General features: G+C 34.6%; 4 protein-coding genes across 13 annotated transcripts; 1 reads left to right on the top strand and 3 right to left on the bottom strand.

The window, feature by feature from the left end:
* Nucleotides 1–510: 510 nt before the first annotated feature.
* On the bottom strand, nt 511–3,345 carry LOC139823999 (uncharacterized). Of its 8 annotated transcripts, none has more exons than XM_071796491.1 (9): nt 2,958–3,344; nt 2,614–2,637; nt 2,446–2,491; nt 2,135–2,263; nt 1,622–1,800; nt 1,262–1,486; nt 921–1,120; nt 778–831; nt 513–702 (listed from the first exon to the last, which is right to left on the bottom strand). In XM_071796491.1, the coding sequence occupies exons 5-7, from the start codon at nt 1,770–1,772 to the stop codon at nt 1,041–1,043; spliced, it is 456 nt and encodes a 151-aa protein (XP_071652592.1). In that variant the 5' UTR covers nt 1,773–1,800; nt 2,135–2,263; nt 2,446–2,491; nt 2,614–2,637; nt 2,958–3,344; the 3' UTR covers nt 513–702; nt 778–831; nt 921–1,040. The 8 variants fall into 8 exon arrangements, with proteins under 8 accessions (XP_071652589.1, XP_071652592.1, XP_071652591.1 ...); XM_071796490.1 differs by having other exon boundaries at nt 2,614–2,643; XM_071796486.1 differs by having other exon boundaries at nt 2,614–2,691.
* A 98-nt stretch (nt 3,346–3,443) lies between these two features.
* Nucleotides 3,444–6,144, top strand: LOC139824000 (uncharacterized). Of its 3 annotated transcripts, XM_071796494.1 has the most exons (7): nt 3,444–3,730; nt 4,136–4,189; nt 4,323–4,394; nt 4,463–4,561; nt 4,931–5,184; nt 5,584–5,755; nt 5,874–6,144. In XM_071796494.1, exons 1-5 carry the CDS (start codon nt 3,637–3,639, stop codon nt 5,029–5,031), a joined length of 420 nt encoding a protein of 139 aa, XP_071652595.1. In that variant the 5' UTR covers nt 3,444–3,636; the 3' UTR covers nt 5,032–5,184; nt 5,584–5,755; nt 5,874–6,144. The 3 variants fall into 2 exon arrangements, with proteins under 3 accessions (XP_071652595.1, XP_071652596.1, XP_071652597.1); XM_071796495.1 differs by lacking the exon at nt 4,136–4,189.
* A 69-nt stretch (nt 6,145–6,213) lies between these two features.
* Nucleotides 6,214–7,986, bottom strand: LOC139824009 (uncharacterized). Its single transcript, XM_071796503.1, has 4 exons — nt 7,617–7,986; nt 7,395–7,535; nt 7,042–7,309; nt 6,214–6,817 (listed from the first exon to the last, which is right to left on the bottom strand). Exons 2-4 carry the CDS (start codon nt 7,532–7,534, stop codon nt 6,287–6,289), a joined length of 939 nt encoding a protein of 312 aa, XP_071652604.1. The 5' UTR covers nt 7,535; nt 7,617–7,986; the 3' UTR covers nt 6,214–6,286.
* A 6,121-nt stretch (nt 7,987–14,107) lies between these two features.
* LOC139823997 (uncharacterized) lies at nt 14,108–25,255 on the bottom strand. The gene is made up of 2 exons (XM_071796484.1): nt 24,954–25,255; nt 14,108–14,369 (listed from the first exon to the last, which is right to left on the bottom strand). Exons 1-2 carry the CDS (start codon nt 25,196–25,198, stop codon nt 14,108–14,110), a joined length of 507 nt encoding a protein of 168 aa, XP_071652585.1. The 5' UTR covers nt 25,199–25,255.
* Nucleotides 25,256–25,541: the final 286 nt, after the last annotated feature.

Consider the following 25,541-nt stretch of genomic DNA (forward strand, 5'->3'; position numbering starts at 1 on the left):
CTTAATCGAAACAAACCATCTTAATCGAAATTAATAAATATCTTCTCGTTATATATAAAAAATTTAATTCATATTATATGTATTTAATTCATAAAATTTCTTATACAATTTTATTATTTTACAGTTTGGAGACCAAGAGGCAGAGCCGCGGGGATACGACGGCAAGAAGAAAGGTTCATGGCCTTCTTATATAAATTGTCATCACCCAATTACCATTGGGGTAGACGAGGCAGAGGCAGACGTTGAGAGCAACAGGATTTAATCTTTGTCTCTATATAATCTCTATATAATGTCTCTATATAATGTCTCTGTATAATATCTATATATAATAATGTCTCTATATAATTAATAAAAAATTTGTATCTCTTATAATCTTTGTCTCTATATATCTCTATATAATGTCTCTATATAATCTTTATATATAATAATGTCTCTATATAATCTATATATATATATATATATATATATATATATATATATATATAATTATCAAATCCTCTTGATTCAAAACGATCTTGATTACTTTTATTATTTTGTATGTAGCTGTTTTGAGACAAATTAGTTGTTTCGACGCTCTCAGGTTGTACAGGTAATTTATCCTCGAGAAAGTCGAATAGGGATATTTTTCCGCTGTTTGGTTTACTGTCCTCGGTTTTCTTTTCCCGTTTGCCACGCGACTCTCGTGGTTCGCGAGTGGCGTTACTGCAATAAAATTATAATTCAATTAATAATTACGATAAGTGTATGAAAAAGAAAAATAATAATAAATTCTCTTACTTATATCTGCTGTCGGTCTTTTGCAGGCTTCTCAGTGCTTTATCCACGATATTTCTATATAAAACAAATTATTAGAAGAGACATTGTGTAAAAAGCGACACAAGGCAGTAAGTAACGCAATCTAATCTAATACATTTATATACCTTAAAGCCGATATATGTTCAACTTCTAAGGCTTGAAAATTATTCTTTCCATCTGTCAACGATAATTTTAACATCCGCGGAACTGATCTCGATTCTTCGTTTCCTTTGAGCGTAGCTACATTACGTATCTTTTGTATTTGCAACACAATGTTGCCCTGACCAATATCTCCATTCCCGCTGCCAATCTCTCTCAAGTCGAGCTGTAAATAATATGTAAATAATATAATATAAATTTGTTCTCATAATAATAAGTAACAGTAATATATAAATATAAATAACAGTAATAAATTTAAAAAAAATTATTAAAATAGTGTTTTTTATATTAACGAAGTATATCTTACAATTAGAATCTCCCGGGTCTCTTTCGTCCAGTAAATTTGGAGTCATCTCTAACTTCTTTTCTTTGCCGGCGCCGCGGCGCCGCCTTTCTTTCTTCTCTAAAATCCAGTCCCTACTTTTCTTCAATGATTTACCCTTGGCTTTCTTTATGTATTCCCTAAATGGCAATCCTTGACCTATATCTCCCAAAATTAAGTCACCATCTAATTCTCTTTCAACAGCTACGTCTAAAAATAATGTGTTAATATGATTATATATCAAGATATATATATATATATATATATATATATATGCATATGTTACATATGCTGTAAAAAAATATTCTTAAAATATAACTGTATCGCACCATAATTAAAATATACCAAGCATAGCTGAAGAGATGTCCACACCTATCCATACGTGTCCCTGATCTTCCAATACACTGCCACTGAGCCCTGACCCACAACCAATATCCAAAAGCAAGCAGCTCTGATCTTCAAGTAGCACAAGAAGTTCTATAGCACGTTCACACATCTGTACTTGGATTTCTGTTATACGAGAGCTGCAAAAACATGGATTTTATTATGAAGATATAGTAAATATCTAGGTAATTCGTATCTTAATGGGGACAAAAAAATGATTTGAAAATATTCTTTATCAATTTTTTACAGACTGCGGAGAGAGTATTACAAGATACATGTAGTGCAACAATAAAAGTGAAGTTTTATGGAAATGCACCTATTGAATCCTACAAATACAATATCCTAAGAAGCTTTGCGAGCAAGGAAGTTATGGTGCTAAAATATTTTATTTCTTAGCCAAACATATGGATGGAGATATCAACAATAACGTAAAATACCAGTGGTTAGATCATGAAGAATTAGAAAAAGTATTACCTACTGGAGTACAACAGAGTATTTCACAATTTATGTTTACGTAAAGAATACCAGTTTTAAATGGCAATCCTTGACCTATATCTCCCAAAATTAAGTCACCATCTAATTCTCTTTCATCAACAGCTACGTCTAAAAATAAAATAATGTATTAATATGATATTATGGCTACGGTCAACGTGACACTACAAATGCTTCGAAGCATTCCTCTTCTCTTTTCTTTCAATGAAGAAAGAAAGAGAAGAAGAACGCTCCAGAGCATTTGTATCACGTTGACCGTAGCCTATATATCAAGATATATATATATCAACAACCTGTTCAGCGTTCTCTGGATAGAATTGTAACACTGCTCTTGCGCTTCTTGACAGACATGCATACAACGTTGATAAAAAACGATATAAACGTTTTGTAGGATTGTGCAAAGTTTTGCTTGCATAGCACAACCACAAGCGCAGAAATACTGACAGCCCCATCAAACGTACCAGCTTTAAATGGCAATCCTTGACCTATATCTCCCAAAATTAAGTCACCATCTAATTCTTTTTCATCAACAGCTACGTCTAAAAATAAAATAATGTATTAATATGATATTATGACTACGGTCAACGTGACACTACAAATGCTTCGAAGCATTCCTCTTCTCTTTTCTTTCAATGAAGAAAGAAGGAGAAGAAGAACGCTCCAGAGCATTTGTATCACGTTGACCGTAGCCTATATATCAAGATATATATATATCTTTCAGCAACGTGCACAACTTCATTTGAGGTTATAATTGGGTACAACATTCATCGCACGATACTTTTATAATTGCAAATCGGAAACGTACCTCGAGTTCAGCTCTTCTGCGATCAACGAAGTCGGGATCGAACGTGTCAGTCGTCACTTTCTGCCAAGCGTAGAGAACCTTCTTTTCCGGCAGCGATGGTAACACGATGGGTGCGATCAGCCGATACTCCGCTAGCCTAGCAATCGTGAGCAGTCGCTCGTTTTCTCTCCTTTTAATCCATTGGGTCAAAGGAGAGGAAACGAGCGAAAACGAGCGACTGCTCACGATTGCTAGGCTAGCGGAGTATCGGCTGAACGCACCCAATGTAGGGATACGAAATCTCCAGATAAGCACGAAGCAATTCAATTCAGTATATCGCCGGCACGATTACGGTGTTACTGCCGTTTCGCGTACGCGCGTATGCGCGCGTTGTCGTACCTTGGGTGCGTTCGGGGAGACGCTATTAGCGCTACCTAGCGCTACTGGCTGTTCGCGGAGCCCTATGATAGCGCTACCAAACGCTGTTGTGACGTCATTACTGGTAGTGTTATACGTCATAACTGCTCACTACCAACGCTCTTCCTTCCGAGGTAGTGCACCGGTAGCGTTAGCGTTTGGAAGCGTTTGCGAACTCCGCGAACAGCAACGGTAGCGTTCGCCATTTGTATTATTATGACAAAAGTCAGGTAGAAATCATCAGGTAGAGATCAGGCCAGGAAAAGTGAACAAGAAGATTGCTATGGAATTTACAGAGATACAGATATTCGACCCAGAATCACAAGAACTATATAAGTTAAAATTAAGCCACGATGATGCCGTAAAAGCAGAAAACGGTAAGTTGAAGGTTATGTTCAATATTTTTATTATAATTGAAAAAATTTAGTTATACTTATTTATTTTATATCCTCTTATATGGTGCATAGATTAAATTATACAATAACCGTATAACGGGTTTATGTAAATTTTTGTAATCTTTTTACATGAAAAATATATATTGATAATTGTGAGAAAGAAAAAGGTGACTAAAATTTAACTTAAACTTTTAGTTTTTTAATAACTATTTTATTTACTTGTAATATGTACTTAATCTTGTAATAATTTTTTATATTCTTCTTTGTGTGGGAGTTACTGTGATAATTCTTTTACTTTGAATGTCTTTTCTATTTCTCCTTTTTCTTCTTTCTTGCTTAAATCTATTTCTTTTTGTCATTTTCTTTAATGTTATTATTTGCATGTAGATATGGCTTTTGCTTCAGCACTGTTAAATTATGCACGTCAAAATATTTCGACTGGTGAGTGTTTAATAAAAATTTTAACAGTTTTTATGTATGGCAATGGAGTAATTTATTTTCATTTAATACGCATATTAAGCGAACAATGTAATACATTAACTTCACTGTTATTGTAAAGTTTTTTCTTTTCTAGTAACTCCAAAAGTGCTGACATTGCCCAAAAATGATACAGCATGCTGCTCTTCAGCTGAAAATGAAAATCTTGGTTTGTAATTTTATCATTTTTTCTTTACAACATAATGTTTTACATATTCAAACAAGTAATTTTTGCAGCTGTTACAATGGATATTTCAGCTATGGATAGTTCAGCAGCTATAAATATTGAAGAGGAGGATAATTCAATTAATAATACGGAAGAAGAATTAGGAGAAGGTAAACTTTGAATTTTTTTTTTTAATTATAAAGTCTTATTATATCCATACAAATGATACAAGAATTCAATAAAAAATGTGTAGCCAATCAATTTACAGTTTCTATACAAATTTATAATTTTATTACGTTATTTCTATCGAGAGGTTGAACAAGTTCTAGTATCATGAAACATAATGCAGCGTCTACAATGGCAGTAAGTTGTAAGGTCGTAAGGAAATCAACCAATTAATAGTTAAGCTTTAATAAGAAAACTTAACTGTAATTAGTCGATTTGCTTACGACCTTATAACTTACTGCCATTGTAGACGCTGCATCAGACTTAATATTTTATGAATCTAGCACAACATATGACAAGATTTTTATTTATAGGTTTTAGATGGTCTCATGAAGGAATATTGCTCTTAATTGAAGAATATAGGCAACGAGAGCAAGAAATGAAATCAGGAAAAATTACCCAAAAAAAGGCATAGGAGCAAATTGCTCAAGAATTAAATAATAAGGGTTACAAGGTTACAGGAAAGCAATGTACAACAAGAGTTAACACAATGAAGAGGACATACAAATCTATAAAGGACCATAATAACAAATCGGGCAATGACAAAAGATCTTGGAAATATTTTGAAGTAAGTATATAATATACACTACTATAAAAACAGGGAATATTTTATATTTTGCTAAAAATTAAGTTATTTTCAAAGTCCACTTAATAAAAATCATCGAATTTTTTCCTTTTTTCCTAAAATACAGAAGAATAAAGAAATTTAGAAAAACGATTGATAGTGCGTATAGTTGAAATTTTACATTTTTAAATGCTTTATTAATTTATTTATGATTTAATAGCAATAATTTTTTTTCAAGTTACAGAGGTTTGAAAATAACTTAATTATTAGCATATAACAAATATTTACTATGTTCTTTAATAATATTATTTAATATAAGACGTAAAGTATGTATATAAAGTAATACATTATGATTATTTATTTTAATACAAGTTTATAATATTAATTTTATAAATTGTTTAGCTGATGGACAATCTGCTAGGAAAAAAACCGTCAATGAGGCCTTTATCAACAATTTCCTCTACTGGACAAGTATCTTTAAAATCTGATAATGATGAAACAAGTACCAGCTCCTTGTCGACCTTTTCTGAAACTTCTGGCAATGAAAGTTCAGATGTAAATATTAAAGTATCTCGTAAGTCAGCACATAATTTACAAATTGTAAATTGAATTAGTTTTTGCTACTATTTGTATTGAAGTTCTAGTAAAAGATAGTGTTATCGATAAAATCTAAATAATATGTATATTTGCAGGTAAACGTAAAACAAGTGACATTGCACAAGCAATTATAGAAAGCCGAAAAATTGCTGAGGAAGAAAAAGCGAAGAGACATAGAGAAAGAATGGAAGTGAAAGATAAATTGATAGGAAAACTTGACGAAATTTTAAAAAAATTATAAAACATTAATTGATTTATTTTATTTTATTACATTTATTTTATTTTTTGTATAAGAAAAAGTATTTTTTTATGTAACAAGTTACAAAGAAGTATATATATATATATATAAGTATATTATAAGAGTTAAGAAGCATTTATTTTAAAAAAGACATCTATTTACTACATGTAAAGATATTTTTTTATGTTTTTATAATAAAAGGAAATAGTAAAAATAATGTACAAGATTGGGTTAAATAATTATCAAAACACACACGCACACCTTAATCAGTCACACATGTCTCATTCTTAATCTTTCACATATCAAATCTCTTTTAGCAACACCCGCAATAGAAACGGCAGAAACATTTTCAACATTGTCTGCTATATCAATAAGTTCTACGTCATTTGTTTCAAAATTAAGTTCATCACCTCTCATTAAACAAATGTTATGTAATACGCAACAAGAAAGAATATGCATAGGAATTAAATCTGTTCGATCTATGGCAAGTGTAGTTAAAAGGCAACGAAATCTTCCTTTTAAAAGGCCAAACGCTCTCTCAATGACAATTCTTGCTGAAGAATGGCAGAAGTTATAATTTCGCTGTCGTTCTGTTAAATGGCCATTGTCACGGTATGGTACCAATAAATTTTCATGTAATTTATAAGCCGAGTCACCAACCAAATGGCTATCTTGTGGGAATTTCGTAACATCTCCCAAATAATGTTGAACTTCTGATTGACGAAATACCCGTTGATCGTGGACAGATCCAACATGTCCAGCATAACAATGAATAAATTGGCATTTATGGTCACAAATAGCCTAAATAAGAAGAAAAATATAAACATATGTAAACTCAAAACTTTCCATTTTTGTCCCCTCGTTCGCAATTGATGTAATTATGTGGGGAGGTTTTGATTGCTTAAACTCACAATGCGTGTCGCGACGCGTGACGCGCTCACTGAGAACGTATCCTTAGATATTAAGACAGTCTTGAAATAAAAACGGACTACGAAATAAAATTTGAAGTAAAACAATAAACACACCTGAAGTTGGATGGAATGGTGACCTTTGCGATTTATATAACATTCGGGATTGTTTTTTGGGGCTGGAATGTTTATATGTGTTCCGTCTATAGCTCCAATAATTTTAGAAAATCCACTTGCATTTTCAAATCCTGCCCACACTTCGTTTACTCGGTCACCTGTAGGCCACTTAATAACAACAGGCGCAAGCTCATTGAGTGCCTTTACCACTCTCCTTGTTATATATAAAGCAGTGCTTCTTCCAACATTAAATCGTTCACAAATTGACCTAAGCATAAAGAAATAAAAAGCTATATAAGATTTTAAAACTTAAATCATTAAATATATTAAATATTTAACAATAATTCTATTACCTAAAAGAATCTGGAGTAGCTAGTCTCCATAATGCCAACAGAAATTGTGTGCGCGGATCAATCATAGGTGTTCCAGGTATTACCCTTTTTAATCTTTGCTCGATACAAGATAAGATATAATCAAAAGTTTCAGGTAACATCCTAAATGGCAAAGACATGAAATATGAAAGACGTAAAATGTAATTTTTTAAAACAAAAATTATTAATATTAATAAACCATACCTGAAATGGGCTTTGAATTCTTCTTTAGTTAAATTTGGTATTATATGTGACACGTAATTTAAAATTCTTGGAACACGTCTTCTTACATTTCTACAATCTCTTATTATTTTAATTCTTCATCATCGCTTTCTGATGATGAATCAGAAGAAGAATCTATTATTTCACGTATTATAACAACGGCAGTCGTTAAAATTTCGCGATTGTTATAATGCGTGATGATTTGCTCCTCTTGCTCCATAGCTTGCTCCATGATTTCAATTTTTAGGTTAATATTTGAAGTTAGGTTAGATCAAACGCGACGCTATTGCTGTTCATAGAGCTTGCATTTGCAAACGCTATCTTTGCTCTGCGAACGCAATTTGTAGTGTTAGCGTTGGTAGCGTGATAGCGAGCTCCCCGAACGCACCCCTTACCTCGCGACGCGTAATAAAGAGTCACACGGTCGGTCTCGCTCCGCGCGTACTACCACTACTACCGTGTCTCTCGATCGATCGAGATAGGTTAACTGATCAGATGATGAACTGACTGACAGAGGATAGCGCTCTAAACGAACGCACTGTCTGCACTGCACTGCACTGCGATACTAACGCCGTTAGCCGCCAGTGCCGAAAAAGTGAAAGTAACGTTTCTGATTATGACGTCATCATATAAAACGTCGGCGTTAGAAGTAGAAGAAGAAGAAGAAGAAGTATCTTAATAAAAAATTTTCACATTTGGACTTTGCGTCGCAATATCTCCGCTCGTAGGGCACGGAGCGGAATATTATAAGAGAAACCCCCCCCCCCCCTAATTGGACCCCAAGCTATCGATCAAGCCTACTTAGAACTTGATCCGTTCACTCGTTATCGAGATCTCAACATCTCGAGTACTCGCAACCCGTCGCGTCGCGTAAAAGAGTCACGGTCGGTCTCGCTCCGCGTGTACTTGGCGCGAGACACACTACCGTGTCTCTTGATTTGTAATATACACAGAGGGTAGAAAATGTTTTGTGCCGCTTTCATGATATCTTGAAAATATTGCTTTCTTTTGAGACTCCTTTCTATAATTTTTAAATACGTTAGGTACTTACAAAATTCAGAATTGAAAGAGTATCGGAAAAGAATTACCATATCTACGTAAACAGTCTTCTTTCTTAAATGTAAATAATTGAAATTATTTTCTGCAACATGAAGAAAAGTCAGTTTTGTTGTTCTTATTAATAAGATTTAATATTAAACAAAGTTACAGAAGTACTTTTGAATAATTTACGATTTATGTTGAACTTACTAATAGGACAATGCTGCTCTATAATTTTAGAATATTGAATTAGAATATTGAAATTAGAATATTGAAATTCATACTGATGTTTTTGAACTAGTCACAAAAGATAAGATTTGAATCAACTTCACTTTCTAAACATCTATATGTCTATAAAACGGAACAAGTAATAAAGAAATGCATTTCACAGTCGGCATTACTTGTTTTGTAATAGTAAATCTGGTATAAATATGTATATGGGGCATTCCACGCTAATTCGCAAAGGGTCAAACTTCGACCTTTTTATTTTTGATGGCCGCTCGTTTTTTAACAGGTCTTTACGAGTATTAGACCCCAGTTAAATCGTTTCTATAATAAATGTAGCGTTTCTGAAATAGAGCCTGCGCAAAATGAGGACTGCAAAATTTTCAATGAATTTTTTCGCCTATTAGACAACGTCTAAGAAAAAAATTCATTGAACATAAAATACGCTATTTAGATCATAGTTTAAAAAAAAAATTATTCCAAATTTTTATAATAATGATTTTAAACTAATAAAGTAAAAAAACACAAAAATTTGAATATCTCAAAAACCCCATTTTCTATTTTTTTGAAATTTATAGGGAATATTCTAGGGAGTATTAGAAGAATTTTAAGACTAGTTGGAAGTTGCGCAGAATTTTTGGGATTTTTTTATAAATTTTTTTGTAAGGCAGTAGTAATATTTGACTCATAAAAGTGTAGTTAAAAACGCGTTTCAGACAATTCTGAATCAATTTAGATATACTTTTTTACTAAAACATGATGAAGATCTCGGCATAGCACACGACAATTGCGATGAATAGTGTGGGAAAGGCGAAAAAAATAAATTTATGAGGAAGTTTAATTCAATAAGTACATTTGTTTAAGAACATATTATTTATAATTTTATTATTTTGTGCTCAGTATAATCATTCGAAAAGGAGTAATCTTTAACAATTAATTTATAATTTTTGGTATGACTTGGTATGACGCAGTGGACACGTTGACTCTGAGGTATTCTTTTTGTTTGATCGTACCGACCTGTCAAAAATTCGACGGCAATTTCATAATTTTTTTGTCCCAATACTTGAAATCGCTGCCGAATTTTTGACAGGTCGGTACGATCAAACAAAAAGAATACCTCAGACTCAACGTGTCCACTGCGTCATACCAAGTCATACAAAAAATTATAAATTAATTGTTAAAGATTACTCATTTTCGAATAATTATACTGAGCACAAAATAATAAAATTATAAATAATATGTTCTTAAACAAATGTACTTATTGAATTAAACTTCCTCATAAATTTATTTTTTTCGCCTTTCCCACACTATTCATCGCAATTGTCGTGTGCTATGCCGAGATCTTCATCATGCTTTAGTAAAAAAGTATATCTAAATTAATTCAGAATTGTCTGAAACGCGTTTTTAACTACACTTTTGTGAGTCAAATATTACTACTGCCTCACAAAAAAATTTATAAAAAAATCCCAAAATTCTGCGCAACTTCCAACTAGTCTTAAAATTCTTCTAATACTCCCTAGAATATTTCCTATAAATTTCAAAAAAATAGAAAATGGGGTTTTTGAGATATTCAAATTTTTGTGTTTTTTTACTTTATTAGTTTAAAATCATTATTATAAAAATTTGGGATAATTTTTTTTTAAAACTATGATCTAAATAGCGTATTTTATGTTCAATGAATTTTTTTCTTAGACGTTGTCTAATAGGCGAAAAAATTCATTGAAAATTTTGCAGTTTTCATTTTGCGCAGGCTCTATTTCGGAAACGCTACATTTATTATAGAAACGATTTAACAGGGGTCTAATACTCATAAAGACCTGTTAAAAAACGAGCGGCCATCAAAAATAAAAAGGTCAAAGTTTGACTCCTTGCGAATTGGCGTGGAATGCCCCATATATATAAATTATATTTTACTGTCACAAATTTTTATATTCTTTTGAATCAAGCAAAATTATATTAATTATATAATAATAGATCATTTTAAAATAAATATTACGTATAATTAAGTACAACGTCTACATGTTCGCATGCACTCTGATATATTTTTCTTCTCCTCAGATTAGGCAAATTTCACTCTATACGCGGCTAAGCGCGAGCATTCGAAGCAGCATCGATTCGCGCTCGTTAATAAAATCCGTCGGTTCGGGGCATCGATCTGCCGGCGACCGCGAAGACAACGCGGAATCGAGCGTGATAAATAAAGGAGGGTGGATCGGCGGCGCGGCGCTCGGATAGATACGTCCCTTAATAGCAAAGATCGAAAACCTTGTCGAGTTGACTCGCGGGATAGCGCGCAGACCTACTTCCACGTAACGTCGATTCCTTTTATTGATTCTATTTTTGCGAGAAGTCGAGAGAGAGACAGAGGGAGAGAGAGAGAGAGAAAGAACGCTTACCCTCGCCACGATCGCCGGTCGTGTCGCGATTAGTGCTTTACCGATTCGGTTTTATCGAAAAAATGATAACACCCAAAATTGGGACATTATCCAAATTGCCCAGATATCACACTTCAAAACGTTAATAACGTAAAATATTAATTTTGAAAATGGGACGGGTAGGTATTTTTACACGATATTACCTATAACATTTGAAGCTAAACATTGTTATTAATTAATTGAAATCAATATTCGGTAATTCAGTTCTAAGTGAAATACTAGTCAAATGGTTGATACGATAATAATTCTTCTGGCAATTACGTGAGCGTATGTCAATTTTTCCAATGGGATGTATCATCTTAGGAAACAATAATAAGTATCACGAAAGATATTAGACTATCGAGTAACAAATGAGAAAGGCAGAAAAAGAATGTCGATAAACGTGAATATGAGTAAATAATTAAGACTTCGAACAAAAGAGACAATCTTACCGAAAGATAGAATTGTTAAATTTTTAATGAAAGAATCACTTGGTATTCATGAAAGTCTATAAGAAGATCGACGTACTCGTTTCGGAAATAGAAGACATCCATTGATTTAAAAAGTGTTTTGAAAAGAAAATGCAGGAAAACGGTAAAATAATTGGTCGCAGGAACGATCGCTAATGGACAGAGAAAGAGAAAGAAGAAGAAAGAGAGGAAGAAAGAGAGAGAAATCGTAATTAGATTCGCCCTGGTGAACGGCCGACGACGGCGCGCGTTGCTGGAAATAGAAAGTAACGACCGAACAATCGAAGGCTAATCGATAGTGTGTAGAGCTGGACGGACAAACGGCGCGAGGGGTATACAGACACCTCGCTACATTAGACTTTAATTCGGCTGCAGTAGTGCATGACCCGGTATGGTCAGACGCGGCTCCTCGTCTGGCACCATCTCCGTGACGCGACCGAAGGCTTGGGTTATCATTGGCGGATAATTTAGCGGATAAATTGGTCGTCTTTTTCTCGTAAAAAGCGAGCAAAAAGCTTGATAAAATCACGATAATATCTATGTAATATCGAGGTACTACTGCATTATAATTAATATATTAAGATTACATCATGTAAGTATACCTATAATCAAGTCATCTAATATTTTTTTTGCATTTTTTTATTTTCCTATTTTTAGGAAAATAGTAATCTAATAATAAATTAATTATCTAATGAGTTAGCTCAGTTTTCAAAATCTTATTATAATTTTATTATAATTGATTAATGATGTAAATTTAAAGAGATCGAAAAACTCGTGTAGTTTTTTTTAAAAGAGCAAATAAATATCAAATGTCACTTTTTATTGTATAATATGTAAGTAATAATAATTCGACAGTTGATATTAATGTGAATCGTTTACATAGCAACCCATTAAGGTAGTGCAATATCAAGGCAAGAACGTTCTACTTGCCAACGTTTGGTTAAGGGTTGAACATGCAGGGGTAGGAAATATTACCGACGGTTGTAGATCGATTTAAACGTACCTATCGACGAGTCCTGTTTTATCAGAGTACAGTTCATGTTGGTTGCTGCTCTTATCAACGTTATCTATAGTCGACTTTTGTCGGTATAACATCGTGGGGTAAAAGGGGTTGAAACAATGTCGGTAAAATAGTTTACCCGCGGATATAGCGATAGCATAAAAACTAGAAATAAATTTCAAGTGATAAGAGATATGTTGTACCCATGAGTCAGTTATATCGTTAAGATTTCTTGGCATATTCGTGTTACCTCTTAACCCAGAAACAGTCACCTCATTTCCTTTTCGTAAACGGTCACTTGAGGTGACTTTTACATTCCAATTAAAAATCATTGTTATTAATTACATATTGCATATTTTTCATCGTTTTATACGCGGAGAAAAATGATGTATCAACAGCATTAGTCTAATTGGAAATAATCTTGTTAATTCAATACGTCACGTTTTTGTTTTAATAAAGTAAGTATTTCTTTTAATAAAATAAGTACTGTTTCACTAATACTGTTATTGAATTAACAAGATTATTTTCACGTAGTCTAATGTTGATAAAACATAATTTTTTTCTGTGTAATTTATTAGTATTTAAAAGACAGTGTGTATATAGATTTACTCAGTATTTTCTGAAAAAAGTAAGGAGAAACCAAAAAAAATTAAAAAATAAAAGAAAACACTAAAAATACTGTGACGTTTCATTTTCTCGACACGTTTCATCGAGCTTCATTTTTTCGACACTGGAGTGTAAAAAGCACCTCAGGTGACTGTTCTATGGTTAAAAAGGAAATAATAAAACCCGATTGCTAATAGCATTACGTGTCACCTACATAAATTTTGAAGCCCTCTGTGTATTTTATTTATTATTTTCACACAAAAGCTATTAATGGTGGACTAATAATGGGAAACTAGATGTCTTAATATCGAAAAATACATTTATTGCAGGATTCTAATTTACAATTCTAATGAGCAATCATCATAATTTAAACAAAGGTCTTGAGAGCTTTTTTAAAAATATTTAACTTTATGTAGACGATAATATTCTATTTTTAATCTATTATAACTATATGTAGATTCTTCCTCAAAATAATTATATACGACAAATAAAAAAAGACTAAATTGCGAATAAATCATATCGCCCGCATTTATCGTTTCTATATTAATTACCATCAAATACGATGCATCAATAAAAAAGATCTTGGTTGTTTAGCCAAAAAAAATCATTTTTCTCCTTTTTATGTCGTAAGATTTCCAAGCTGGATATCTACATGGTTGTAACTGCTCGGAATCAGCTAAGGAATCAAATAAGAAAAACATAGAGAGAAAGGATGATCACTCACATAATATCGCCAAGCTTGAGCCGCGTCTGTATAAGGGCGCAGCTCTTGTGATCGCTGGTGGTAACAGCCCTCCGTCTCCTAGCGGCATATCGGGGCACCGTATCCAAATGCGTCGCGCCGCCATCAGCTGCGTTTCCAGCAGCACCGCCGATCCCGGATGTAGCACCATAGCCGATGAGGCCCACACTTCCACGCACCAGCGGATTGCTGCCACGCCGACGTGAAGCCACGTGCCGACCTGCCACGTCACCCAACATCCTAGAAAATGTATAAATGTACTATATAATTAAATAGAAGTTACTTCATATAATTGCGAGATAAAAAAACCCCCAAGGATCGCGGAGTTTTATCCCCACGATCGCAGTTTGAATTTCAAACGTAAAAAATTGTACGTACTAACTTGAAGACTAATATAATGTTAATATAGTTCTTGATTATTATGCTATACGCCTAGCTCGTAGTGCTAGCACAGGTTTGTTTTTAATTTTTAATACTGACTCTTCCAAAAAGTTCTAAAGTTCTTGACGCTTTTCTTTAAAATTTTGTAAATAAGTTCAAACAATTAAAAAATAAGAAATCAGATATTAATAATTTATAAAATTTCTCTTCGGGATAAAATATATAATCAAGAAAGTACTCTAAAAGATATTCCTTTATCTTTTACGCTTAATCGTCATATAGCTGTTTTATTTCGATCAGACTTGAGTTCTGTTAAAAAAACCAATCAAAAAGTATCAGAATTATAAGTCAATCCTGATTAAAATAAAAATGTTGTAACTATAATATTCTAATATTCGTACAATGAAAACGTGAAGCTGACACGTATCTTCGGATCTCTATTTTTTTACACTCAATCTCTTGAAAAAAAAAGAGAACGCGTTACAGTTTATTCTGTATATAAGTGATGTGTCGGAAACAATATCGCAGCAAAAATAAAATAGAAAAGAGTGACGAGCACCTAGCGTTTCTGACTAAAAATTATTTTATCTGATGTATTCAGTTTTAAAATTAGGGTCGCCGGTCATAAATCAACATGATACACTTAAAATCCGATGGCACGCATGAATCACGTAACGATAAACTGTCCGGGCCGGAGTCGCCGCTCTCGGTTAAAAGAAAAATTTGCGAAGGTATAAACTAACGAGGCGTGGAAGAAATCTCCAACGAAGCGTTCTTTCGTTAATTAGGTTACGTTGACTGGCCTAATCTTAGCGCATCGGTGGCGGCCGGCAGTCACGCGATCGAGCACTTGCGCCCGTCTATTTTCTGGCACGCGTGCCACAGCCATTAATAGCTTTTTTTCCCTTAACGTATCGGTGATGCCTGGACTAATCTTCGTCGGATCAATGGGAAAAAGTCGGTCGTATCGAATATAAAGAAAAGAAAAAATGAAACCCATCGATGCCACGGTACGAGTCTTAAGTTCGATACGGATTTACACGCCATTCATTCGTGTTACACATCAAGCAACGTTAAAGGAATCATCTCTCGGCAACGTGCGTAAAATATTCTATTAATTATCCGCGGCCGCGTCCCGTATATCTATTGGCTCCCTCGTGGCTTTTCAAATGTCACGAACGTGGATTCTCCTTTCCATTTCCACCTTTTCTCTTCATTTCCTGAAAGCGTCCGTCGCGCGCGCTGAAATGATGGAAAATAAAGCGCCACCGCTATATCTAGATATTGCGAAATCTGATTAATCATCGTCGTACACGCCGAGTTCACTACCCTCGGCGAACCGGAAATGCAAGTTCGTGAATATCTGCCGTATGAATAAAAACGCACCAGAAAAGTCATCAAAGAATTCGTAATACTTCCGTGGCACGTAGTACCTCGGTGCAATGTAAAAAGTCTGCAAAAGAAAAAACCTCGGAGAGATGCTACTTTCCCGCGGGTAATATTTCGACATGCATTTTAATAAATGCGAAAGACGTTCTCTTTACATATATATTATAGTTTGTTCTTCATAAATATTCTAATAAATAAAGTTTGCGGAATTTTATATCGATATCAACCCGACACTTTAGGGAACGATTAAACGACGCTCGATAAAATCAGCCTTAATGAAAATACGGAGTTGTGGATGAGCGTCGTAAATATTTCAAAGTAAAATCATTTCGGTTGCGGAAAGTACGGTAAATCATCCGCGTTACACATGATAGTTGTTTCCTTGAACTATCAACGTCGAGGACTTTATTACGGCGGAGTTTCACCAAGTTTCTCCACTATGCGTATATTATGCTAAACAGGCGCACGTACACTAAATAAGTACATATCCATGGATCAAGAGCATATTGGGGGTATACAGTTTACACGTTGCGTGTTTTCCAAATAACGGTGCAGCTCAAAGCGCTTAGACTACGAAATTATGATTTCGTGAAATGCCACGGAATCTTGCGACGAGATGGATATCGAGATTAAGACCAAAATATTTTAGTAAGGCGTGCGTCAAATTAAAATTGCACGAAAATGTCGCTTCAAATTAAACGAAAAATGAGAGATTTCGACAATAAAGAGAGTTGTGTGATTTCGGCGATTACCACAACACGTCTTATATACCGAAGAAAAATCGATTTATCGGAAAATCCACGTCTCGAGAATATTTTATATTTTACACCAGCGGGTCCGCGTAATACTCTCTCCCCTATGTGAAATGCATTCACGGCGATTAAAGCAATTTTCCGTCGATGTCGATTCCTCGCGGATTGAATCGTGACGCGAGATATTCGTCGACAATTCGCGGGCGTTAACACGCGTCAGTTCTCGCACGGTTATTTGAGCGCACGAATTATTATCCGGTCCGGGCTTTATCGAATGAACAAAACAGAATTACAATCCATTACGGGCGCATGCACACCCACGCACGCTACACGCATCTCAATACGTTCGCAACGCGAACGTTCACGCGAATGGACATTACTGTTGCGATATTCTCATTCGTGCTGGAAAATAATCAATTAAAAGTTTTTACCCTGGCTCTCTTTCTCTCTTTCTCTCTCTTGAACTAATCTCATCAGGCTTATGTCATCGTTTCACCGAATCGCCTTCGTCTACACATCAGCCATTCATTCGCTTATTCCCTGCATAAATGCATAATGAAATAAAAGTCGATATGAAGTCAAGAACAGGTTTGTTGTGTTGTTCTCCCATTCTCTCTTGTTATTATATAATGCATCGAGAATAACGTGCGTAGACAATAATGTCATCGTAACTCAATAAAAATTTATGAAACAGTTTATACATTGATATGCAAAAGTGACAGATGATGTATCATTAATACAATTTTTCGCGAATTTAAATCTAGTTGCAATTTTCCATTCACGAGAGATACATTTCGCATGCAATTTTATTTTATTCTTCTTAGTTATTTATATAAACTATCGCTATTAAACTATAATTATTCATCTGTTAAAAGTTTATTTACGTAAACTATTACGTAAACTACTCTGCATTTTATATCAATTATATTATAGTCATTTTGTCTATAATTCTATATTATTTATACAAACTCAATAAGAAAACTAGAAAATAATGACGAGTCCTGAAATCGCGCAAACACAAGCTTATATATTATTCGTTATTTTCGTTCTCCTCCCTCACGACCGCTTTCATGGCGTATAAATGAGAAATCGAAGGCGAAGCGCGCACAGGAGCGTATATCGACGCGTTTTACATAAACAAGTTTAGGGAAAATACGTAGGTCGCGTATGGGTGCAGGTTGCAGTAGCTAGTCTTCCCGCACGCCGCGCCGAAGCCGGTGGTCGAAATTTTAGGGTAGCAACCTGTTGCTAGGCACCCCGGGGAACTCTTATCCCACCCTCGCTGTGTTACCCGGCAACCTTTGCCCTGCTCTCTCTCGTTTCCTCCCTCCTCTAACCCTTTCAACTCCCAGTCTCTCTCTGCCCATATTTCTCTCTAACTCTCTCCCTTCACATATATTTGTGCATACTCTCTCTTTGTACGGCTCTTTCTCTCGTTCTCTCTTTCTAGTCTAACAAAATGAATATCGCTCGAAAATCTCTCTCGTCGATTCTCGCACGAACCATCCGCGGAGGATCCTGTTTTTATTCCATCCATTGTACTTTTCATCTCTCCACGTCCTTTGTCCAGACCACCTCTTCTTTCATAAGTATTCCTGTCGTAGCCTTTTTCGTTTATCTCATCTAAATTCAAATTTGCCGAACCTCTATAATTCCCTCGTTTTCCAAAGTGCTTTTTGCCCTTCTACTTCTATTGTAGACAGCAGAACAACACATGCTTCTATTCGCGCGTATATACAACAAATTCTCTTTCATCTTATACCTTGTCCGGTTGATAAAAATGTCTGCGCCTTAATCCAGATAAATTCCGAAACAATTTGAAAATAAAGATCATATTTTTATTGCAAATATAAAGTTATCCACCTTTAGAAATTCACGTATTTCCATATTTACGATAATATTAGACAGATTATTAATATTCTGATACAATAATTATTTTGAATTATTAAGCGTAAGATTTTCATCTGAATATCAAAAAAAGATTGCAAATGCGATAATTCTACGATAATTCTACGATAATTCTAAATAAAAATAATTGTTACTTCGCATTTGCACTTTTGGCACGAGAGTAATAATAATCTCATTTAGCAAAAGATTCCAAAACATTTGCAATCATCTCCGAACATTTTTCGTTCGCTGATTCCTTTCTACTCGGTACAGAGTACCACATCGACATAGAAAATCTAATAAAGAATCGAAGGGATCGGCCGACTTCTCGTAAAATTAGTTTCACCCCCGAGCCGTTTCCTGTGCCGAGGGGTAAAAACGGGAAAAAGAAAGAGGGTGAATCGATGGCATCAGGGAATCGTTTCGAGAGTGTCGTGCGTGGAATAAAAAGAAAAAGCAAATTTATAAGATCACTGTTAGGGTGGAAACTTTCAACCCGTTTTATATATATTTAAAAGAGCGAATAGTTCCATACATAATTAAGGTTCAGATTAATTATTTTAGATTAATTATTCCATATTAATTATTTTAGGTAAATTGCGAATTTTCTTCTCTAATAACAATCTTACTGATCGATAAACGTTGAGTGCACGTTAAAAAAAAATACAGCAGGCTTTGCGTACCACGCGTATAACGAAAATGCTCTTAAGGTACATTTTCTTTGTTACTTTATGAGATAAATCTTATTACGTGACGTTACGCGATCGACAACAAGAATGTTATTATAAATTTCCGAATATGAAATTTTAAGACAGATGCCTTAGTGCTTAAATAGACGATAAAACACGTTACGCCCTTATAGAAATTTAATACTGTAAGTGATTATTTGGCTAGTACGTACGTACTTATTTTGAGTATTAAAATCATTAAAAACAGTACTTTTAATACTCGAAATAAGTACGTACGTACTAGCCAAATAATTACTTACAGTATTAAATTTCTGTAAGGGCGTAATTTCGTAAAAATTGATTTGACCATCTTCGCATATATTCGAACGAATAAAAACCGAAGAGAATAAATTTTCGATTTACGTTAAATACATTTGTTGATTTGTTCCGCGAGTCTATTCTATATACTCGAATTCCCTAAAACATATCTATAATAGAACCATAATTAAATCTGAATTCTATTGAAATAAAATTTACGTGAGATTAAATGCAATACGAGTTTTCCTTGCTCGTCTGTAACTTGATTTGTGAAAAGCCTTCGTCATTTCATGCGAATCGACGACGTGCCAAGGCTCGCACTCGATGAAACAGTGCATCGTAACCTTTTTATCCGCTCACGCATCGCGTTACAATTACATTACGCTTCTCCTGGAATCCATCCTTGCAAACTGACAAACGAATGTTAAAAAGTTGCCCGAATAATTCCAATTTTAATCACTAGAGCTATAGCGAGTCGCGCCGCGTCCGATAGTCGGCCGGCTATAATGGCAAAGTTCAACTAATGTCACAGCGATGTCACAAACCGAAACTCGCACGAAGTGCTGCTTGAGTGGAAACTTCCGACAAGGAACTACTACGGCGCGGCGCAGTATAAAACGGTTACGCAAAATCTTGATAGATGTTAGATGACGTACTCCTAACGTACACGCACCAGACATAAAGCAGTTATGCAGAGATTACAATAAGTTAAATATATCTTATGCACGTATATGACCTTTAATTGATCTATAAATCACAAATTATAAAAATTAAAAATTAAAAGAATATGCATAATATATAAACTAAACAAAGTTAAGGCGTTCATATTATATAAATATATTTTTTGAGTCCTAAAATACTAGTATTGTCTTTAGTAGAAATTATTTAAAATTATAGATCTTAAACAATAACCATTAAAATTATACTTGTATTGTTTCTACTTTTCAAATGAAGATGTTGAGAGATGATAATAAAAACACGTAACAAGTTCACGTGCAGCTTGTACTAACCCTTATCATCTTCATTTTTATAATATAATTATAATTACATTAATTACGAGCGTGCCAACCCTGCATTTAAATATAAAATATTTAATTATGTTATTGTTAAACTTCACAATAAGCGTGTATGATAAATCGTCATTAATAATTTTCTGAATTAAACACGGAGAAAATTTTATGTTAAATTTTACTATGCTGCCGCACCAACTGCGGACCATCAAGACGCCCCAAGTTTAAATGCTATAGTCTTGTGTAAACGTACTATGTCCATAGCATTTAATGCTACAATCATAGCATTCAATGCTATAATAATGCTATGATCGTATCACTAAATGCTATGGACATAGTACGTTTACACAAGAGTATAGCATTTAAACTTGGGCGTCTTGATGGTCCGCAGTTGATGCGGCAGCATAGTAAAATTTAACATAAAATTTTCTCCGTGAAGGAAACAACCATCTCGAGCTAATGGAAAATACAGCATCTCGTAAATACACGTGGGATAAATTTCTATAGAGCTTACTGGGCGAGAACGAACGATAATCCGCGCGTTGACTCGTTTTCCCACCCTTTCTCAGCCCTGCACTTTAGGCTCAGCAGGATCTAATTTTCCCCTTCTTCCTCTCCCCCCCTCTCTCTCTCTCTCTCTCTCTCTTTCTCTCGTGACTCGTTTTCATTGACTATTAATGGAGAACGAGGAATGACAGCAGAGAAGAGAAGAAAATTCCTCTCTCATCCGGATTCTGTGCAAAATCAGTTGGTTTATTTCGTCAACCGTCTGTATCCGACACTTCATAAACAAACTTGCAAGAAATAGAAAGAGAGAGAGAGAGAAAAAAAAGGAGAGTAAGAAAGACAGAGCATGCTGCGTTGCGATTTTCTGTTGCGTTTGCGCTACGTACGGTAATTGCACCTACAGCTCCTTTGATCCAAATCGTCCGCAGCCTGTGCAACCTGCCGCGCGCGCTTTTGACGCGTGGAATTTTACGCAGACTACTATATGGCTAAAAACTGAACAACCTGCTCTTTCACCCGACGACAATGGACCGGAACCTGATTACGGAAAATACAATATCACAGAGAATTCTTCGAGCGCACGGTGAGCGCCCCTTTGAGGACGCCCTTTGTATACTTTCAGAACTGTATAAAGGAGGAGACCCAAAATATATCCTCTACGTACACTTTGACTACTGATAGGCCTGAAAATGCATTATCTTATATTAATACGATAGAAAACTTGTAGCTTTAACAAAAAAAATTACTGTCTGAATAAAGATTTTCGTCATTATAATCATATCTTTTCATAGAAATATATTATACGGATGCAAATTTTCGTATTTTATAAATAAAATTTTTACACTCTCGTAAATTTGTCTACTGCAATAAGTGTATAACTTTACCACTCGTCTGAATACGATCAAACAGTTTCTATATACTTACCAAAAGTAAGTTCGAAGCTTGCGGTCGTCATTATACGAAGTTGTAAATCTCGTCGTCAAGATGAGCGCGCGGAACGAGGTTTTTATACGCGACAATTATGTCAGTCTGCGACGAGGGACGATCAATCTTCAGAACACGTGTAACGCAATCTTGACCGGCCGACAACATCGAAAGCCGACACACGCGTTAATACTGTGTCCTATGAAAGCATAACGTCATGCCACACGCTCGTTAACGTCGCTTTACAGAATTCCCACCGGCCGCCCGTGGCACACGCGTCGACGACATTTAATCGTCAAATGATCGGCGCACGTGTTCCAGAAACGCGTAGTATACCTACGATTCGACGGTCATTTATCGAGTCCGTAAATGGTGCGTAATTAACCCCTCTGTCGTGTCATACGCGTTTCTCTCGTTAAACTTTTAAATCTTATCATCCGATATCATTTATCATATCTCATTGTACAAACAAACCAAACTGTCAATCGCATAGTATAATTATCGTGATCATATGCTGTATAAGATTATATAAAAGAGACCAGTTTTATATAAAATTATAACATATCGATATAACATAATTAAAAATTAAGTTTTTGTGTTTTTATATCTTAATTTTATCTTCTTCAGTTGCATTTTTCTGCATTTCGATAACCTTGCTTATTATATAATAAAAGGGCTGCGATAAAAGTGCACGTTATAACCGATGCATTTCTTATTTCTTCCGGAAGTATGGGTTCTTATATAAAAACGTCTTAAGACTTTTCTCTGTGGTTACGACCGCAAATCTGAAAAATATAGAATCCCGGAAATGTTCCGCTGGGAAATAAAGGGTCAACACGAAGTTATCACCTCCGTGCTGTTTTTCGTGAAAAAATTTTATCCCTCCCGAATCTTCCGGAGCAGTAACGATACATCGACTTAATTTATTAATATATTGACTCGACTTTTACCGCACGTATCTCCTCGAGGCTATATACACTATCCCCAGAAGTGTCTTTACAGCATCCTGGGAGCAAGTAACACGGAGTTATACAAGCGAGAAGAAACTAGTGAATTTGCTTGATTGCATGCAAATCAGGAGAGTGACAAAAATAGCCGTTTAAATTGAAACGCTTTTAGCGCAATCGTCCATTAAAGTTACTTTAATTACAATTATTGCAGAGAAATGCAAACTCAAGAACGGGACGACAAAACAGTAACGATAAAGTTGATTCTAACTATTCATAAACTCCTCCGGCGGGAATCGGTTCCTAATTTAAAAAAAAAAAACAAAAAAAATTGAGTCCTCTTAAAAAAGATGGCTTTAGCGAGATCCAATTTTCGCATATCTACCACAAAATACACCAGTTAATGGATGAATCAATTTATAAATTTAAAAGTTAGTTCCGTGATGCGAAAGCGAGAAAAACCTTTCATTAAAAAATTTATCTGTAAAAAGAGAAGAGTACGTCTCAATCTCTATGCATAAAATTCCATAAAAAAAACTTTTATTTTAGAAAACCAATAAAAAAAAAAAGTCAATTTACATACATGCAATTCATATAATTCCATAAAAATGTTTGTATATAAGTTCTCGAAATGAATTAAGGGAAAGAAACTATATTTCTATATACGTATAAACCTCTTTTTTTCCGCGTTTTAAGATTTATTGGAAAAAAGAATTTTGTCGCTATATATTTCTAATTATCTTTGATAATAATATATAGAGTTTGCAACATTTTACATAAACTATAACCCTGTGCAATATAAAATATAATCATATTTGTGCTTCACACACAGTGTGAATCACACTACAATATTACAAGTTGAAAAATGTACCATATTTAATCGAATTTTATCCTCTTTATACTTCAAATTAATAATATCGGTTCGAACTCGCTTCTTCATTCCTACGAATGTTAGTCCTGTTTCAAATCTTTTCTCTCTCTTTGTGGCAAAAAGCCGAAAGTAATTCCCCAGGTGGCGGAAGTCGAGGATAAGTTGTGAAATCTAACAAAAGGCTTACCGCCAAGGGCGAGTCAACGAAAGAAGCAGGGAAGATTTCCAGTGAGAAAGAACACACGATAGGAATGAACTAACTGAACATTGAATTTCACCTCTCTCGATCCATCGTTATACATCTCAACCTATTTGTGTTAACAGTGTGTCTGCGTGTTTTCGGAAACACGTGCGCTTGTTCCGGCCGTGAAGAGGATGTGTTCGACATTCTGAAGAGCAATGCTGTTCGAAATCGAGTGCCGGGGTTAAGAATGCTTGTGTGAAACGGGCTTGATCGACATATAGTACGACTTTGATTGCTGCTCTTTCCGTCATGAGAATCGTCCTTTTGAGTTCATCTACATGTCAAATTCAATGGTGTACGTGTCAAATTTGATTGTCTATATGTTTGCAAACGAGATGAGTGCATTGAGAAAACCACATTAGAAATATAATAATTTTCTAAAATAAGAACCGCAATTAATAGTATACTAATATTGTATTATCACATTTTTTAATATATTATAATTGATAGGCTTGTTTTTTTTTATTTAATCTGAATTGTTTGAATTGTTGAATAAAATATGATCATTTTAACAAAAATGAGAAATTAACCGTTTCTCTATTTATACTATAATATAAATTTCTCTATAATATAAAATCAATTTCATATAAATTTTTTACTTTTTATAATTATTATTATATAATTTCATCAATATTGTACAAATAATTATTACAATTCGATATTAAAAAATACACCTATTCAATATAAATAAATATATAGTTTAAAACTTAATTAATCTTGATAGAAGACAGAAGAAGTATATGAGTTTTAAACATGCATTAATATCATTTTTATTTAATTACATTTATGTAATTAAAGAAAAACATGCATTAATATAGCTATCTAAAATAAAATTTAATTTTCAGTTTCATATATGTATATGTAACTCATTTGTATGTCATACCTCTGTATGATTAACGCTTAATGTTACGTTTTGCAGTACGCACGTTTCTATTTTGTCTGCGCACCGCGCAGCTATAGATGCATCGAAAATTTGGACAGTCCGCGATGTTGACGCTGCACGCTGGCACTCGTTCACGCATATGCACGAGTAACTGCCCGGCGACGTCGTGCATGTGGCCCCGTTGTGGCACAAGGACGGCCGTACCGAGCACTCGTCCACATCCAGCTCGCCGTGCGTGCCCGTGAAGGCCGGTGGACACAGACAAGAATACTCGTTCACTCGGTCCATGCAGGTGGCACCATTTTGACAGAGGTTGCCCGGACACGCCGCGATATTCTCCTCGCAACGATCGCCTCGGAATCCTGAAAGATAAAAAGATCGCGATACGTTATTAAAGATCATACATTGATATTAAATCTTGAACAAAGACTTCGAAATAAATAGTCAATATCACGATGCGCGTAAGATAGCATCGCGTACGCAACATAAAAAAAAATAACGTAATATTAAATATACGTACGTTGAACGTACGACGACGAAAAGGTACTAAGCAGTTTGTTAATAGTACGGACAAGCGACGTTTCAGATGCGTTACTATTTAAGTACGTAAGCTATATCGACAACCGGCGTG

The sequence above is a fragment of the Temnothorax longispinosus genome, unplaced genomic scaffold (genome assembly GCF_030848805.1).
Source record: "Temnothorax longispinosus isolate EJ_2023e unplaced genomic scaffold, Tlon_JGU_v1 HiC_scaffold_24, whole genome shotgun sequence".
NCBI lineage: Eukaryota > Metazoa > Arthropoda > Insecta > Hymenoptera > Formicidae > Temnothorax > Temnothorax longispinosus.